Source organism: Heloderma suspectum, chromosome 12 (assembly GCF_057233095.1).
Source record: "Heloderma suspectum isolate Gila_16-S chromosome 12, 16-S_ref, whole genome shotgun sequence".
In the NCBI taxonomy this organism is placed as follows: domain Eukaryota; kingdom Metazoa; phylum Chordata; class Lepidosauria; order Squamata; family Helodermatidae; genus Heloderma; species Heloderma suspectum.
The window spans coordinates 23,378,101-23,397,146 of NC_139469.1; the positions used below are offsets into that span (position 1 = coordinate 23,378,101).

General features: G+C 44.6%; 1 protein-coding gene and 1 long non-coding RNA gene across 8 annotated transcripts in view; one reads left to right on the plus strand and one right to left on the minus strand.

Moving 5' to 3' along the window:
* RAB40C (RAB40C, member RAS oncogene family) overlaps window positions 1-17,127 on the minus strand; it is a 54,642-nt gene extending 37,515 nt beyond the window's left edge. Inside the window, exons 1-3 of one of the 7 annotated variants that reach the window (XM_084818767.1) lie at window positions 17,050-17,127; window positions 16,238-16,475; window positions 12,436-14,300 (exon numbers count right to left, since the gene is read on the minus strand). Coding sequence is in view for 4 of the 7 variants with exons in the window: in XM_084818765.1 (XP_084674891.1) it covers window positions 13,946-14,099 (154 nt within the window). In the remaining 3 variants the exon portion in view is untranslated. Of the gene's footprint in view, window positions 1-10,058; window positions 14,301-16,237 lie in introns of those variants that run through there. The other 6 variants (XM_084818766.1, XM_084818765.1, XM_084818763.1 and 3 more) reach the window with 6 other exon arrangements.
* The window catches only part of LOC146336695 (uncharacterized), a 38,280-nt gene continuing 35,419 nt past the window's right edge, over window positions 16,186-19,046 (plus strand). Inside the window, exon 1 of the long non-coding RNA XR_014785578.1 lies at window positions 16,186-16,552. This is a non-coding gene — a long non-coding RNA (uncharacterized LOC146336695). The remainder of the gene's footprint in view (window positions 16,553-19,046) is intronic.

Genomic DNA, 19,046 nt, shown 5'->3' on the forward strand with positions numbered 1-19,046 from the left:
AACAAGCAGATCAACACAGGATTTTTCACTGACATAATCTGTAAGTGAAGTGGTCCTATGAAAGAAAGCACTCTTCACATATTCCAGGGCTGAAAGCAAGTTCTAGGGTTAAGTCTTGCCTCAAACCAACTGCTGAATAATCCAGCCTCAACATCAGGTGGATAGGAACAGTTTTCCCCACTCTTCTTTCTCACATGTTATATAACATGACATGGCATGTTAATGGCAGGGTTTTTTTTTTTAAGTTTTACCTTTCCCCCATGGAACTATATGTAGGGCTGCCCCAGGTTATACCAACGCTTCCCTGGCCCAACTTTACCACACTGGTTGCTGAGATAGTCTGACCCAGCCAGTGAAAGCCAGAAAGGAGCTCCCACAAGCACCACAGTGCTCCCTGGCAAAGTGTCAGGATCCTGTCCGACCCAGAACCTGGAGACTCCACTGAAGTCTCCAGGCTCCTGGTACTCCACTGAAACCCCCCTTCCCACAGAAGATCTGGAAGAATCTGTAGAAGACCAAAAGCAGCCTCAGGATGCCTCACTGGGGCTCCTTCAATAACCCCTCTGACCCTATCCTGAGCCTCAGTCCCCAACTCTCCTCCCTTGTCCTCTGCATGTGCAGAGCAAATAAAGTAGCAGATCAGGTGGGAAACTCTGAATTGCTGGACAAGTGCCCATCTGACTGCCAGAAGGCTCAATTGTCAGGGGTCTATTCGGAAGGAGTTACTCAGGAGAAAGAGTCTTCCCAGGAAGAGGGAATAGACCCAGCTGTGAGCAAAGAATCAGTGAGAGAAGGAGCTGGCAGTGTATATATAAACCCCTTAAACTCCCTTGGACCTTTGCTCAGTTAACAGCTTCCTTTGAGTCCAGTAAGTCCAGTTGCTCTAGTACTCCCCAGCCAGGCCCCAGCAATAGCTCTAACTCTAGTTCCAGCTCCCACACCAGGTGCAGATCATGGACCCTTCAAAGCAAAGTGTTTGCTCCAGTTGCCATCTTTATTTCCCCAGAATTTGTTTCAGTGAAATGGGTGTTTCGTTACTGACTATACGCCCTATGGCAGCTATTTTGTGATGGCAACTACAAAACTTTCAATGTTATAAGTGTGTCCATTAGCCAAAAAAAGGTTGGGGACCCCTGGTTTACAAAACCAGCGTTCATACACTAAGGAAAGTACAATAATAATAAACAGGTCCATGTTATGATCAGAAAGCATCTTCAGGAACAGAAATAAGTATATATAATCAAATATCACCATTACCTATATATTTGGATTTGATTATATGGATAGGGATGGACTATGAAAGCAATCATTTTAACAATTATTTCATAGAAAGAGTCATATGGAAGGTACAAACACTTGCCTACACACAAACCTTCCAAAAGTAGTACACAGTGGGGTTAGGGCAAGGATAAAACAAGTGATGTATTAGATCAATATTTCCCACACAAAACTGCAACTCTGAAATCATATTTCAGATAGTCATTTGGGACGCATTCTCCTACATAATGACTATTCTACAAGGAAATGGATGCTGCAACATATGGGCTATAAAAGGATATTTGTTCCCTACGGAACTTGAAACAGGATTTACTTAGAACAACAGGAAGCTGCTACTAGAGGGACACAGACATGCAGAGATTTGCCATTTTATCAGAGAAATGGTTTAAGGATATCTCAAAAGATTCTAATTACAACACTCCCTGAGATGTTTTAGTAATTCTCTTTATGGCTGGCTTTTGTCTTCATGAGGTTCCATGGATTATGAAATGGAACCCAAGCAGGACTGGCTGCCTATCTGCCCTCCATCTTAATATTTTGCTCACACTTTTCTTTGCTAATTAGGGCCTATTCACACCTTTAAATAATTGCGGTCAATGAACACACTGGTGTAGTATTCAGTGGTCAGGAGAGAACTTGTCAGTTGACTGGTCAGACAGTCTCAAATATTAGTCAAGTATCTAAAGCATTTCTTTACTAAACAAACAAGATTACTAACAACAACAATTGTCCTAGAAGGCTATAGGGAAGTCTTTACCAGAAGCTTACAGCATGGGTGGGGAACCTGCCCAATAGTTAAGGTTTCCACTGGTGCCAGTGGAGGCTTTTTCAGAAGGCAGGCCTGCATATCTTGAAAGTTATTTACCACAGAAGTGTCAATGAAATTGCACCAATCCATTTCCAGTCTCCAGGTTTTTCTATCAATAAAGGCACATTTACCCCAGTGAGTTCCCGGCAGACTTTCCTTTTTAGCACCAGAGGGACTTCCAACATTTCCAACAAGAGGGTCAATGGTGACGAACATCTCCCTCCAATCTCCTTCCTCACAGAGTAGAATGGCTGGGGCAAAAGGTCTAGGCCCACCCCCTGAACACACCACTACAGTTCTTAATAGAGAATGCAGCTGCTTGGGAACATTTTAGACTTCCAGCTGTTCAACTGTGAGAAAAATGGCTCAAGTTCTTTAGTGTTTCCCCAATAGCTAGCTTCCTCATTGTACATGACTGCAGGAGAAGAAGGGGTTAAACAGGCCCATCTGGTTTGTTCCTTTACATAATGCTCCCTGAGACTCCCGAATCCCCATGCAGCACTAGTATACCCCATAAGAATTCTACTCCACATGAGGCTCAAGTGGCTGATTGGGACGAAGGGTAAGAGGCTTAATGCCCACCCCATACTTCAGGCACAAGGTCCATTCAATCCCATAGTAATAGCTACATGCCCTGCATGGAAGGTCAGTAACCCAACTTCCCTCCCCAGTAGCTCTAAGCCGTTTAAGGAAGATTTAAGAGCACTTTCCCCAAATACATTCCTCACAGTGTGTGGCTGGGGCAGGAAGTCTTACTGCCCCCCGCCTTCTCTAAAGGGGAACCACCATGGAGCATAAAGTTTTTGGAGGAAGCGAACATACATATAGAGATTTTCCTTATGGACCTCAGGCTGAGTTTGCAAAGGACTGTACATATCTGTATGCTCTGGTATCTGCATAGCTTTTTGAAAATCACAAGAATTCATACTGCCTGTGAAAGCCTCCAGCTAGCAGAATTTCCCCCTTATCATCAAGGAGGAAAGAAGTCATTAAAGAAAAGATACATAGGAAAGTAGGATTATGGAAGTCTGAAGTTGGCAGTAGATATCTACAAGCTTGAATAAAAGAGACTAAAACGGCAGCCCTCAAAAAGGCAGTTTTGAAAGATAGTGATTAATCATTAAATCTGTCACATTATCACAATGCATTTAATTTTCTCTAACAGACATATATCTGGTCAATTCTTCCTCTTATTGGTAACTTTCAAGGATAAATTTCATTTTAAATCTTGACATTATGTAATTTTGTAATCAGCCAAACTAGTAATGTGGAAGGGAATGAGATTTAGAAGCCTTCAATTTAAAAAATGGTAAGGTAGTTTGAGATGAACGCAGGATATCCAATACCCAAATACTGCACTAAATTATAGAAATGTTAATGCTAGTGCAAAAACAAGGATGCTCTTATCAGACTTGCACCCTTTTCCCAAAGGCAACATTTGTTCATTTTCATGGATAATTTAATTATCTTCAGCAAATATTTTTAAATCCCTGGAAAACTGGTTTCCTTTCAGCATTTTGTTTGACAGTATTCACAAGGGTCCTTGGTAGCCAACCAAAATTTGTGGTAGCAACTGACTGCCTGTCTCCATAGGGGGAAGAGAGGGTTACCATGCTGAGGTCCAAAGGTGTTCCATATGCTTCCAAACCCAGTGCAACTGAGGGAGCAAGTCTTTACCCTCTTCCTTCTCATCTCTAAGCTGGGAGGGAGAGAGTCTTGATCCTCTTGCAAGGTGCAGGGCATTCCCCTGCCCTTCTCCAGGATCAGCAATCTCACCAGAATCAGAAATGCACATTGGTGGTGGGCACATTTGTGGATCTCCGATTTATATCATGCTTACCCTACTCTTCTATCCCAGCAGGAATCCCAAAGTAACTTACAAAATCATAAATATAAAACTATTCCATACAACCAATGTAGGCAAACCTCTGCAGCACGTCTTTACTCCAGGGTAAGGAACCTGTGGACCCCCAGAAGTTCTTGAACTCCAATCCCAATAAGCCAGCATGGCCAACGGTAAGGGATGATGGTAGCTGTAATCCAACATCTTGAAGGCCACAGGTTCCCTGCTCCCACTTTATTCTACCTTGACAAAGCCTTACTCCATTTTTCAGCAGATCATACCTTCCAATTAGACAAAAATATGGCCTGAAAATAAGCAAGGGGTTCATTAAACAAGGACACTCTCCCACTTAGGCACCGGGCCAACACTATATTGGGCGTTACTAATTCTGTTCAGCACCTTGAGTTGGTTCTCCAAATTTAGTGACAGCAAGTTCAAATAGGAGCAGTATTAGCTTTATGTGCTCCCTTTACTCTGCGCTTTCCTTAACAGCAGCTGTTAGATTTTCTCTGAGTTGTAGCTTCTGAACTGTCTTCAAGGATGACCCCATATAGCATACATTTATTTTACTGTGCCTAGTATTTACTACTGCTCATTACAGCAGACATAATCCAGGCACTTTCTACATCCAAGTGCTAATTTTCTTCCCCTCCTGAAGCAGATTTAGATTATCTATAATGGAAATCTGCAGTCAGAGCTGTGTGTACTCATAGTTTTAAACAAAGCCAACCCCCCACAAAATTTTCTATCAAGGTAGGATTTAATCCTACAACATGCATAGATTACATGCTTAATTTTGCAAAATTTATTCTGTTTCTATTGGTTACAGGTGAGGGGAAACACTATGTAGGACACCTGAGCCCTATCCTTGACCACAGGAAGTACTATTATGTGATGCTCTGGCTTCTGGAATACCACTAGAAATTGCATGTACTCTTTGAAGCCTTTTTCCGTAGCCATAAGGGCTAAAAACAGGGCAGTGGAATTAAAGGAATCCACATTCTGCACTCATGACAGTGCACAGTCCTACCCATGCAGTCTCTGAAAGGTGGTGGTACCACATGCTGCTTTTACTTATTTAATTCTATTCATATCCATTATAAAAAACCCACAGCGAGCAACAGTGTTATAACAAGACAGTGAGAGGAACAGACTGAGCACATAGTGCCAGTGCTGAATTGAATGACTTCCAAACTCTTCTGAAACACAGCAGGCTGATGTGCCCCAAGACTGAATTTTAAGAGGAATCTAAGGTGGTTAAAGGCACCCAGAAGGTATCAGGAAAGAGTTGCAAAGTAGACAAGCGAACTCCAGGCATAATGTGGGACTGCCGGCTTTTCAACTGGTTATCAGTGCTACTAACAATGGAAAAAGTCCATCATGCAAAAACATACCTTTGTATAAGCACATACACAGTTGTTAATTGCACTCTACTGGGAAGAATAGATTTTTACATGCTCTGTCATTTGAGCATTGTGTTAGGATGCTGAACTTGTTAATTGCACTCTACTGGGAAGAATAGATGTTTACATGCTCTGTCATTTGAGCACTGTGCTAGGATGCTGAACTCAATTATCAGGGCAAAATATGAGAAAAAGCCTTCTTATGATATTGTTGGGTGCTGATTACTGTGCTTTAAGCTACTGTTTATCTAGGCAATTATGTTAAAGATGACTTTCCAAAATGTTTGGCAAGAAAAACTTGTTTCAATCAGTATATGCAGTATTTTCACCTCTTAATTAGTGACTTGGTATGCTTGTTAAACTTAATCAGTTAGGAAAAAAAAAAACCTAGAAAGGCCTATCATACTATTATTCAACCTTTCCAAACTTGGTGCCCTCCGTATGTTTTGGGTTACAGCTTCATCTGCCCCAGCCAGCATGGCCTATGGTCAGGGGTGCTGCGAGTTGTGGTTCCAAACATCTGGAGAACACCAGCTTGGGAAAGGCTGCTATGGTTTTACCATATAGCCCATATCAAAGAGATCACCCGAACAGGAGATTAATTAACTGGTCATCAATTTCCATTTACTTTACAGGTTATCGTTTTCTCAGGATGAGACCAAGACTAAAGAGATCTTCACCTTTCAGCTTGAAGAAAGAACAAAAAGCTAGATATCAAATATCCTTTGGCTGGAGAGAACAAGAACTTTGACTGAGACCATTTGGCACAGGTCGAACAGCCTTTTCATAACCTGGGCCTGGAATGTATATGGGGCAAAGGCTAAAATAAAGTTTCTGCAGGGGGCAAACACATACAAGCTTCCTTTTACACTCAGATTACAGATGGAGTCAGCACCTGGCACCACTGGGCACCTGCCAGGGCTCTAGCAGGGCCTACTTGCCGACACTTCCTTAAAAAACATTCCGGTCTGGCATTTCAAGCAGTGCTGAGTGGCTGAGTCTAGCTGCCATTGAAATGCCAGGAAATAATGCTACATTGGGGGAAATTAAAATGGTGACAAGACCCACATGTCCAGCGTACTGTTGCTGTGACAGCCAGATAAGCCAACAAGGGATCCCAGGGACTTTGCCCAGAGACCTTTCCAATCTGAAGCTGGCCCTGTCTCAGATGTACATTGCTCTCCACACTCTATGGGAGGTGGAGGCATCATAGCCAGGTTATATTCATAACCCCATATTACATACCAAACCTTTTATTGCATTCCTTTATTTAACAGGATGACTGAGAGCAATCATTGTAAATCTTAAGGTTTGTAAAATACTTGTTGAGGTCAACAAATTATCCTTACATAGAGATAACAGTATGCAACAGAACCAATGAACTGTCCCTCAAGTTGACCTTAAAGGACCACCTAGACTTAAGCCAATGTCTCTTTACTGCGGCAGCAGAATTAAAAATTCAGAGTTAGTAAGAGGATGCTGGAGGATCAAGGAAACTGGGGATGATGTTAAAGGAATGGCGTTTCTGCACAAGAGACCTTAACAAAGAAACATGAAGGCAGTAAAAGGAAGATGAGAGAACCAAGGCATGGAAATTGGGTGTGAGCTCAAGATTCTTTAGCTATTATGTCAAAGCCATTCAAGTAAGATGGGAGATAAACATTTCCTTGAACGGTCTGCTATTCGTAAAAGAGGAATTGCCTTTGTGTCACTATTATTTTAAGAGAAGATTCCTAGTGGTGTCCTCTATGGTGTTCCACTGAAGCATTCCCTGTTGATTCATTTCACAGCTATTTGAAAATCTAGACAGCAGGGCTTAATTTACAATCTTTTGCCCCACTTCATCACACACAAGAGTATTGAAATATCCTTGCCAATAACAAACACCTCTAACAAAGACCAAGGGGCATGTCTTCAAAGTATTCATACTGTAAATATTAATCTATTCACCTAGGTCTCCAAGCAGATTTTCATTCAGCATTTACCATCTTAATGGGGTGGTGCTCACAAAATGTGGCAAAAGAAGAAATTTGTTCAAAGACCTTGGAAAATTAGCTAAGTGATAAATTCCTTCTCTTTCCAAACTGTGATTTTATTTAGGCCTGGAAAAATATGGTAAATTGTTCTGCCAACCCTGCATGTTACCTATAAATAACTTAAGTGGCCTTGGGCTTGGCTACTTAAAGGACCATGTTGTTCTATATTTGCCTGCCTGTACCCTTCATTCTTCATCCAAGGCCCCCTCCTCCGAGTCCAGCAATATCTAAAGTTAGGCGGATAGTGACAGAAGAGGAGGCCTTCTCAGTTGCAGCACCTGAGATATGGAATGCCCTCGCCAGAGAAGCTCACTTGGTGAAAGCTTTGTACTTTTTCAGCAACAGGCAAAAAATAGCCTTTTAGTCAGAACTATGAAGACTGGAATCTTACTTTATTTTTAACAGAAAGACCAAAGTTCAGTTGGACAGCACCTGCTTTGCATGCAGGAGGTGCCAGGTGAAATCCTCAGCATTTCCAGGTAGAACTGGGAAAGAAACCTGCCTGAAGTCCTTGAAAGCCACTGCAAGTCAGTGTACACCAGGGGTCCCCCACTATTTTGGACTTGTGGGCACATTTGGGAATTGTTGGGAAAGTGCTGTGGACACCACCACAAAATGGCTCCCCCGGATATGGATAGCCATATAATGGCTGCTATGGGGGCCTGGCTAGTCAAAAGACAAGTAATTCACCCAAGAAATTGAGTACAAGCACAGGAAGGGTCTGAACTCCAAAGCCAATCCTCATATTTGACTCTACAGAAGCGCAGCAAAATAACCATTTAAGGTTGCACTCCTATGCATGCTTACATGGAACTCTGTGGAAATTACTTCTGAGTAGGCCTGCATAGGATTGCTCTGCTCACCCTATCCACACACACTTCTCCCCAGCCCCAAAGGAAAGGAAAATGGCCCCAGCCCAATAGAAAAGAAAAAGTTTTCTCTACCTCAACCCCAGACTCATCCACTCTATTCCCCACCTGGTCCTCTTACCTCCTCCTCTTTCATCAGAGCCCCCATCTGGGAAGGTGATCTGTACGTGTCTGTGTGAAGAATGAGATGGCTGGGAAGGGAAAAAGAAAGAGCACGACTAGGAGGAAGAAATAGCAAGATAAAGTGGTGATAAGGAAGAAAGAGCAAGGCTGAAGGCTAGGAGGAGGGAGACATACCAAGGAAAAGAGGAGGGGGAGAGAAACAGTGAGACTAGAGGCTGGGAGGAAGGAGGAAATACCAAGGCAAAGGGACAGAGGAGAGAGACTGCAAGGCTAGGAGGGGGAAGAAACAGCAAGCTAAAGAGATTGGGGTGAGAAATAGTGAGGCTAGAGACTGAGAGTGGAAAGAAAAGAGAGATAAAAGATGAATGGGAGACAAAGAGCAAGCTAGGGGCTAGAAAGAAAGGCGGTGACTAGGGACAGAGAAGGGAGAGAAATAGCAAGGAAAGATATTGTGGAGAGATAAATAGTGAGGCCAGAGGCTGTTAGTGGAGAGAGTGAGCAAAGTGGAAAGCTCTGTGTTAGCAGAAGAAGATCAGGCAGGGCCAAGAAGCAATTCTTTCCTTATTTTCTTGTCCACCAAACAGCTGTTCAGCAGCAGGTACAGGAACAGGCAGGAGAACCTGGTGCCCTACTGGTCTGCAAGGTTTTTATTAAGGCAGCAAGGAGTGGAGATCTTCGTGGGTGTCATCAGAGGGGCCCACGGGTGCCATGTTGGAGACTCTTGGTGTAAACAATACCAAGCTAGATGGACCAATAGTCTGACTCTGTATAACACAGTTCCCTATATTTCTAGCAGTGATCTCTAGTAACCAACATCAGCTTTCCTCACTAACCCAGACAGAGAGAGGGCCAGGGGGTGGGGATTTTGTAGCCTGCATATGGAAAAAGCATGACATATTATGATCTCTGCTGTGTTAATTCCTTGCAGATACTGAACCCGCTGTCATATGGCTGCACTGTCACTTGTGCCTGTTGTCAAACAGTCCAGAGAAGAATAATTTCACATGACTCATCCCTTTACTATGCACACCAAATACAGCACTAAACCAAAATGAACAAAGTGAACATGATTTATTGCAGTACTTAGAGTAAATGAGAGGGCTGGACTCATGACACATCATGCTACTCTTTCCCACAAGCAACCTGCCTCCAACCAAAAGCCCCATTTGCAATGGCTCCCTAGAATGACTGTGCACATGCCAGCAGAAAGCCCTTCATCCAGGATGGGCTGGCTCTTCATGGAATGAAGTCTGCCTATAAACCCTTCAGCACGTCCTGTGGACATCTGATGCAAATGAGATATAAAGGAGAATCCTCAAAAGCAGGGGTGATGGTAGTGTCAGAGGAACCAGATTTTAGATTCTACTGCTACTACTTTCCAGGCCTTCATGAATGTCATCAGTAATGTACATGCTCCAGAGCCAAGTGATGCAAGCTGAGTATTGCAATTTTTCTTCCTGGAGTCTCAGCAATACTTGCAAAAGAGCAATAGCTCAGAGCCAGAAGAAACCATATAAGCAATGAGAAGACAAAGAGCACACAAAAAAAGCTCAAGCAACTGAGCACTGCTTTAACTTACCAGGCTAGTTCTTTATGACAAAGAATGGTCATATTAATAGGCAGCAAATATCAGTTGTGTGTCAAGATTCTCAGTAAGATCCCCCACCCCTCAAAATAGACTAATGCTGAAGTACCAACCTTCTGCTCTGTAGAACCAGGCTCATATGAAAACACAAAAGAAATAAAATCAAAGGGATCCTCAGGACACATCCTTCACTCTGGGAATGCCTCTAGAAAGCCCCAAAGCAGGACATGGAAGGCAACAGCTCTCCAGCAAATTTTCCCTCCTAAATATACCAATAAAAATAACTGAACTTTTTGGTTATATTAATGGCCCATCCTTGCAAGGCAAGCTTTGTTTTATTTTCAAGAATTAAAAAAGCAAAACACTCATCTTTTAAATGAAAGGTTTAATGATTTTCTACACCACCTACGGTTTCTACACACCTCCCCATAAAGATAGGCTTGACAAAAGGTGCCGGATACCTCTTAAAAACTAAAGTTTTGTTCTGTTTCCGAGACAGATTATCTTTTTATTATTGTGAGCAGTTTCATGCCCCAGCTGATTTTCAAAAATACCTTCTAGAACTGTCCTGGGATGACTTAATGCTGGAAATGAACTGTATTGAAGAAGAGAAATAAATGGATGGCACAAGAGAACATCTGTTCATAATGAGAATTTAGAATGTGTTTTATTAGTTTCTAGGCTTTGCACAAGAGTTGTGGCATAACATTTCAATTTTGTGGTTTTGGGGACAGCATTACAAGCCTATCAAGCTTAAGACTAAAAGGGAAATGGAGCATTTTACTGCCAGGTTGCTAGTTCAAAAGCTAGCAGCACTGACCAGATATAAAGGCTAATTGCAAATGAGTAAACAGCAACTAATAAGTACATAAGAGCAGCCATACTCAATCAGCATTCCTCAACCTAATGCCTTCCACATGGACTGGACTAAAACTCTCATTATTCCCAGCCGCCAACATGGGCATTTGGGGAAGGCTGGTCTATATACTCCAGCATCTTGTTTCACACAGTAGCCAATCAGATGTCTCTGGAAAGCCCCAAAGCGGGACATGAAGGCAAGAGCTCTCTCCTGTTGCTCCCCAGGAACTAATATTCAGAAGCATGCTATCTCCAATTCTGGAGGCAGAATACACCCATCATGACTAGTAACCACCTATAGACACATCCTCCATGGATTTCTCTAAACCCTTTTAAAGGGATCTAAGTTCGTGGCCATTACCATCTCTATAAGAACTCAAGTACCCCAAAGCAAGTAGGAAAGGTTGCACTGTCACTTAAAAAAAACAAGTTTGGTAGAAATAAAGAGAATCTAAGCTCCATGAAAAGTTTGACAACCTGAAGTACAGAGGCCCATATCTGTGGAATGCAACAGGCAATTTACTTCAAGCACACTCACCCATCCAATTTGAGTTTTTTTGAAGAAATATTAATGTTTACTGTTTATGCAATTCCCAAAGCATTGTACAAAAAACAAAACAAAGAAACAGTGACAGGCCCTGCCCGCAGGGGTTTAATCTAAAATAGCACCAACATAGATAAGCAAGTCAGGAAGCGATAAGGAAATGTAGCTGTGTTTATGTTGGAGGTGTAGGAATGTATGTGCTCAAAAAGCTGAAAAGTTGCCAACTGATGATGCATCACAATTCCTAATGTAGTGCTAACCCAATAAAGTATCTAATACAGAGACAAAGTGGAAAGCCAAACATCTTCCACTGACTTCCACAGAAACTGCAGGTGTCCAGTTCCTGTCAGAAGTAGGGTATTAAGCCCAGCTCAACTGAATATTTCAGTTGCTTAATTCTATTATTTCTTAGAGCAAAGAATGCTGATCCCAAGAATTTATTTTGAGGACCAGAACTGAATAGAGCTCAGCCTTTCCACATAGCAATACACTCCTGGTTACCCCAAAATGTCTTCATTTCAGCAGTATAATTTGGGAGTGGGTGGGGAGTCACTTTGTTGTTGCTATTATTAAAAAATTGGGAGTCAGAAATCCTTGCTAATCTACTGCAAATTACCCAGAGGTCTACCAGTAGATCCCAATTTACCTTCTGCCCACCCCTATTTTAGGTAGCCACTGTCCCACTCCAGATTTTATTGATTTGTCTTCTGTGACAAGCTAGGTTTTTTTTAAAGTTGTTTTTGCTTCTGATTATATAACATCTGCAAAAATGCTACTAACTGCCATGGGACTTTTTTACTGGGAAGTGAGCTATACTTTTGAGAAATAAGTCATCTATGCTGCCTAAGTGTGCTTATGACACTTGCATTAAGTTTTTTGTCCATTCCCAGTTGATCATGAATACAGTTCTGCATAATCCTGCCTTCTTCCCTTATGCCACTGCTCCCATCTACAGAATACAGAGAGCCGGTGTAGTGGCTTGAGTGTTGAACTGGGAGTCAGGAGATCCGGGTTCTAGCCCCACTCACTCGGCCATGGGAGCTCACTGGGTGACTTTGGGCCAGTCACAGACTCTCAACCCAACCTACCTCACAGGTTTGTTGTCAAGAGGATAAAATGGAGGAGGAGGATTATGTACACCACCTTGGGTTCCTTAAGGAGGAAAAAAGGTGGGATATAAATGTAATAAATAAATTTAGGCAGCCACTGGAATAGCACATTTTTGTAGTAAAGGTCAACAAAGTCAAATCACCACCAGATTCTCAGGCTTACACTTCTTGTGATGGCAGCAAGGCAGCTGTTTAAACCTAGGTCTGTCCCAAACACATCTAATAAACGGTGTCCAATTTTTAGAGCAAAGGATGTGCATGCATATGGGGTGCTCAGTACTGCTGCTGCTTACCTCCCTGCTATTCTAGCTTATCCCTGTAGCTGCTTTTCTACTCAGCTCACAATACCAGAAATGAGCATGGCTGGGGAAAACACACGAGGGAGGGAGTTGGAAGAGAAGAGGTGCTATGAGGTGGTAACAGCGGAAGGCACAGGGTAGTGTCAGTTGCCCATGCATCTATTTTACTTTGAACTTGGGCATCCCCTGCTTGATATGCGATTGGGGCAGTCACATGTTTAAATGAACCGGTCTGCTTTCATCATGTATAGTTCGAAATTCCCTGACTTTTGCTTTCAAAGTAGGTGTCAGGTGCCAAGCGTTAAAGCTCCAGGTCCAAAACTGGTGCAAGAACTTGCTTCTGCTGCCAAGCCCCTGGGGCCATCATTCTGAGTTTAAGATGGCTAGAGCTATGACAGATTGCAAAATCGCCACAGGACATGGACCCTGCCAGGCAGCGTTACATTTTAACTACCATGGAAAGACGCCGGAGAAAGTGTGGCACTACGTCTTGGCTCTTAATTATCGTCTTGAGACACAACTGTTAATGGTCTGTCAGGCTTTTCATTAAAAAAGGTTTTATTTGTGCAGAAAGCAAACTGATTTAGCTCTCCACTCCTTGTGCCCAGGTCAGAAATGGTATGTATTTGAGCTAATCTAGTTGTTCCTTCATATACACCTCTGAACATTATGTTTTAAACATAATCAGGTTTTAAATTACACCCCAACTGATGCCCTACGAAGTAGGATTTCATTCCCCTTTCCCCACCACGTGAAATCTGAAGAACACAAAGTGCTGTGCTTTTGAGCTGCCTTCTTAACACTGCAGGGTCTGCTCTTCTAAGTGAACACTTCAAAGTACACAACCATATTTATCTCCAACACAATACCAGGAGGCAGCTTTTCAAATGGATTTTGGGAACTAAGAGTCACAACCTTCATGTTCACACTAATGTGACACTTTTGAGTTGAACTATTTTCCCTCTTTAAAACAGAATGCCAAGCCAAGACACAGCAGAGCAGATAGCATAAAAGATCAGGGATACATTTTAATGTTTCATTATAGACAGTTTCTGCAAAGTGTTATTTTTCAAGGTATGTAGGCTGACTTGCTTAAGACACACAAGAAAACTACATCCTATAAATGATGGACCCAACACCTGCAATTAGTGCAAGATACTGGCTAAAGTACTTTTATCCAAAATGCTTACCATTGCTGTAGGCATAAGGCGATTCTGATGCTCCATCTTGAAGGCTCTCCAGGATTTCTCCCTTGCCCACATCACTGTCTCCCACCAACAAGAACTTGAGCAGGTAATCATAGCTCTTCACAGGGCTGCCCTGGGTTCCCATTCTCCCTCTCATTAGTGAAGAGGTGCAATCTGCATACTAAACACACAGCCAGACTAGAAGTCGCACAAGATACCAAACTTTCAGAGGCAATCTTGGGAGAACTCGAACAGCTATGCCCTTCCAAAGGCAGGCACAAAGCAAAGACAAACGATTCTTCTCACAGCAGACCCTCCATCCTTTGTGAATAATCTTCTGGAAAAAGATGCAGAGCTCCTGAAGGAGAGGGGAAATAAAAGATGGCCTACTTACTTTGTGCATTTTTTGCCGGAGTGTTTAGAAGGTGAGAAATGCAAACAGTTTGAAAGCTACTGAGCTGCCAGATGCCAACACTAAGAGTGTTACAGCAACGGCTGTATCATTATCCATACAGAAACACACACACACCCTGGATTCTTGGGGGAAGCCAATGACTGCGCAAACACTTGTATAGGCCCATCCATCACCTTAGTGGTGATGGGTTCATCTAGAAGGAAAGGGGTTGCTTCTAATATAAACTACACAATGAGGCCTACTGCATACAAGCATAGCCACTCCCTGGTAAAGGAAGAGATCATTCATGCAATACTGGACTAGCCTCTTCTTGCAATATCTAACTGCAATTTGTATACACAGAAATACACAAGCAGATCTCAAACGTCCTACACTTTTACTGAATGCTTTCCCTAGTCCGCATGCTCACATCTTTTGAGAACCCAGGAGTATGCATGTTAAGCAAGAAATCAGGTCTGTTAGATTTAACTTGCTAGATCAATGAAGAGTAATTAAAATTCATAAGGCATCCTACAATATTGATATTCCCATTTCATTGTCCATTTCCTCATTCCATCTACCCTGTTTCTTGGAGATGCAGCTATCTTCCTTCATAGGTCATTCGAACTCCCCACTTAAATTAGAGAAGGATCCTCCCCAAAGGAGGGGATATTCAAGGGATAACCAGTCTGTACGAATCAAATTATCCTATGAACACCACAGCTAATCTTTTTGTACTTATAAACAATAGTTAAATAGTGATAAAAGGATGAATTGCTTCCACCCTTTCAGTGTAGGCTTATTGAAGAGTATAAATCATGTCAACCATTACAACTACAGGAACAGGAGGTGGTTCAAGATTAATTAAAAAGGGGCAGAAGGGTGTGAACATGTGTCTATCATGCCAAGAGAGGTCCAGAAATGAGAAAAGGATGAAGGTGGAGCACACATACAAAGGTGTGGACAAAGGTACAAAGCCATGGTGACTGGAAGGACTATGATGAGTGCCACAGCAAAACAAGGTCCAAGATATTAGACATTCAGAGCCCAGCCTTAGGAATGAAGGGGGACAGTGGGGTAACAGAAGAAGGTGAACTAAGGAAGCTCATGGAAGAGGAGAGGTAACTAATTTACAAACAACTCTTTGTACACTTTAACCACCCTTGTTAGGGAGTAGAAAGGGTGGCTAAATAATGGGTTTCCTCCTCCCCACAACCTCTTAATGCATATTTATGGACAAGATGAGGATTCAGGTATGTGCTGCTAGGATGAATCCAGGTGCAATCTAGTGCCAACCCACAAAAGGGGTTCAGGTGTGTATGTGGATTAACTTGGCCAGATAAGGGTCTACAGAAGCTGTGTAGGAGAGATTACAGAAGTTACATTGAACAGTTCTCCCTAAGGAAAGGGTCAAAAGGGGAGCCCAGACTCAAGAGAAAGACACCACACATAAAGCAAAAGAAGCAAGGCTAGAAGGTGAGGGAAGGGTGGCAGTTAACATTACTACTAGTAGTACTAATAACAACGTCCGTATGGTGCTTTGAAGTGTTCGAAGCACTTCGCATGTCTTATCTAGTGGTACTCCTGACAACAATCTTGAAAGGCAAGTCGGAATTATTACCACTCATGTTGCAGCGGAGGGGCTGAGAGAGAATGGTTTGCTAAGGGGCACCTAATGCATTCATGGCAGAATAAAAATGTGCACCATGGGCTTCCTGTTTCTTAGCTGCTACACCATACTACTGCTCTCATGGTGGCTTCTCCCCTCCCTCCCTCCCTCCCTCACACACACACACACACACACACACAGTTCACACGTGCATATACATCATTCGACAAGCGCAACACCAAGCCGTGACTCGCACCTCTGAAGGAGCCAGCGCGGCACCCGCCCCGCATACCTCTGAGGAGTGAAGTACGAGAGGGGAAGGGGAGTCTTTCAACAGGGGACGCTTGCAACGTCTCACGAAGCAGATGCGTTGCTTGGGCGTGCGTCACTTCACTCGGAGGGCAGGGGCGCGGAGAGGGCAGGCACGGAAGAGACGCGTCGCGCCTTCTCGTTCGCACGTTCCAGCACCCCGGCAAAGCAAAAACAACAACAGCAACAGCAGCAACTCACCAGCCGCTCGCTCGCTCGCTCTGCATGCAGGGGGAGGAAAGGTAAACAAACGCCGCCGCCGCCGGCGCGCGCCCTCCCGCCGGCAACGAATGATGAGGTAGGTGGCCCGCGCGACGCGCGCGCGCGCACGTGTGAATCACCGCCGATGCGAGTCAACGGTGCAAGTTCGGAAATCGAGAGAGAGAGAGACAGAGAGAGAAATGGGAGCGTGCGTATTCGCGGCGTGGGTGGGAAGCGAGGAGGAGGAGGAGGAGGAAGAAACGAGAGGGAAGGCAGGCTTCTGGAGACGGGCGCGAAGGAAGCAGCAGGCCGCAAGAGCGGAGCTTGCGGGGGAGGGCGCGCGCGTCGCTCGCTGCATTTGGGGGCGGGGAGAGGTTCGAGGGGGCGAAGGCGCGGGGGAGGACCCCCCCCAGGTGGGGCGACGGGGGCTCAAGGGGCCGAGTGGGGAGGGGGAGGGGCGGGGGGACGCAGCCCTCCCTTTCCCCTCAGGAGCGCGGGCGGCGTCAAGAGGCTGGTTGTGAGGTAAAAGCTGAGGCGGGGGGCCGCGCGCCAAGGCCCAGCGTCGTCGTCGTCGTCGGCGCACCGGAGACTCACCTTCCTTCGGCCGCTGAGGCGCCTCGCCTCAGGCTGCTGCGTCTTCAGCGCCGCCGCCGCCTCCTCCTCGCAGCGCTCGGGACTCAGAAGGCGAGCGCCACAGGCCTCCCCCTTCGCGGCCCGCCCGGCGACAACACCGCGGCCACGCCATAGGCTCCCGCGCGCGCCGGTCCACCCGCCTTCCCTATCGGGTGGCTCCCTTCCCCCCGTTCTTCCCCGCCCCGTCAGGTCGGCGCGTCCTATCACGCGCGCGAAGGGCGGGGCTTCCGAAAGCCTCTCTTCGCTTTCCTTCGAGACCGCCTCTACGCCAGGGGAACGGAGGGAGGGAGGGAGAAGACTACTTGTCCCGGCATGCTGCGCGGTCGACTCCGCCGCTGCCCGAGTCGGCGCAAAGCATGCCGGGAGTGGTAGTGCGTTTGGGTGAAAGGGACGATTCTCAACTGTTCTGTTGACTTGGGGCTAGGCGATCCAGAGCCTGAGACCAATGAGGGGAGGATTTTTGCTAAGATCCTATGAGGAAATCAAGGCTTCTAAGAGCGCGATCCTACGCGTGTTTAGACAGGAAAAAAGGTCCTACAACTCCCAGCATGCCCCAGCCAGCCATGCTGGCTGGGGCATGCTGGGAGTTGTAGGACCTTTTTCCTGTCTAAGCATCCGTAGGATTGCGCCAGAGGAGTTATACAACGCAAGAGTCTTGTGCAGCCCTTTAAAAACTAACAGATTTACTGTGGCATCAGCTTTCTTCGAATATACCACTTAATCGGATGCATTAAGGGTTATAATATTTATTATACATATTTTCTCTGCATCAGAGGGTTGGGATGTGGTCCACAAAAGCTTTATTTACTAGATACTAGTAAATAAATAAATTCTAGAACCCAGGGTCATGCTATGAAGCTGATTGGTGGCAGATTCAGGACAGATAAAAGGCAGTACTTCTTCACACAGTGCACGGTTAAACTATGGAATTCGCTACCACAGGAAGTAGTGACAGCCACCAGTTTGGATGGCTTTAAAAGGGGGTTGGACAAATTCCTGGAGGAGAAGACCATCAGTGGCTACTAGTCCTGATGGCTACGTGCTACCTCCAGTACCAGAGGCAGTGCGCCTATGTACACCAGTTGCTGGGGAACATTGGTGGGAGGGTGCTGTTGCGCTCATGCACTGCTTGTGGGTCCCTGGTTGACAGCTGGTTGGCTACTGTGTGAACAGAATGCTGGACTGGATGGACCCTTGGTCTGATCCAGCATGGCGCTTCTTATGTTCTTATGTATTTACTGAAGTTCTATATAACCTTTCTGGGACCAACCGAGGCAGTTTACGAAAGGTTCAAAATATAAAAACTATAAGTAGCCACAGTTAGGCTGCAATCCTGGGATGGATGCTTACCTGGGAGTAAGCCCAATTGAGAACTGCAGGGCTTCTGAGTGAACATAGATATTTGTTTGGATCAGGCTGCACAGGTGAGAAGTCTTCAAGGGGCCACAAAACGTTCAGCGCGAGGAATTGCAAGTTTTACTCAGAAGCAAATCCCTCCTTTATTCAATGGGGCTTACTCTCAAGCAAGGGTGCATAGGATTGTATTCGTGCATCAGAATCCTATGCATGTGTATACTCGGAAGTAAGCAGTGGGGCTTACTCCTAGATAAGTGTGGCTAGATTTGCAGCCTGCTGGTATAATAGCTCATGAATAAGTCCCTCTGCTCTGCATTCAATGGGGCTTACTCTCAGATAAGACTTAGCTGGGAGTGAGCTCTGTTTAGTATCGTAGGATTTATTTCCCAAGTAAATATGTGTAAGGTTGGGCAGTCAGTTGTTTTTAATGTGCCAGACTAAGAAACGAGGCTACCCCTCTGGAATTTATTAGAAGCAGTGCATCTCCCCGTCAGTCGATTATATTTTGAAGCATTAGGTGAATCACTTCCCTGAATAAATAACACTGAGTGGTTGCTATTTTTATCATGTGATCTTGACATACTGTGAGACATCAAATTTCT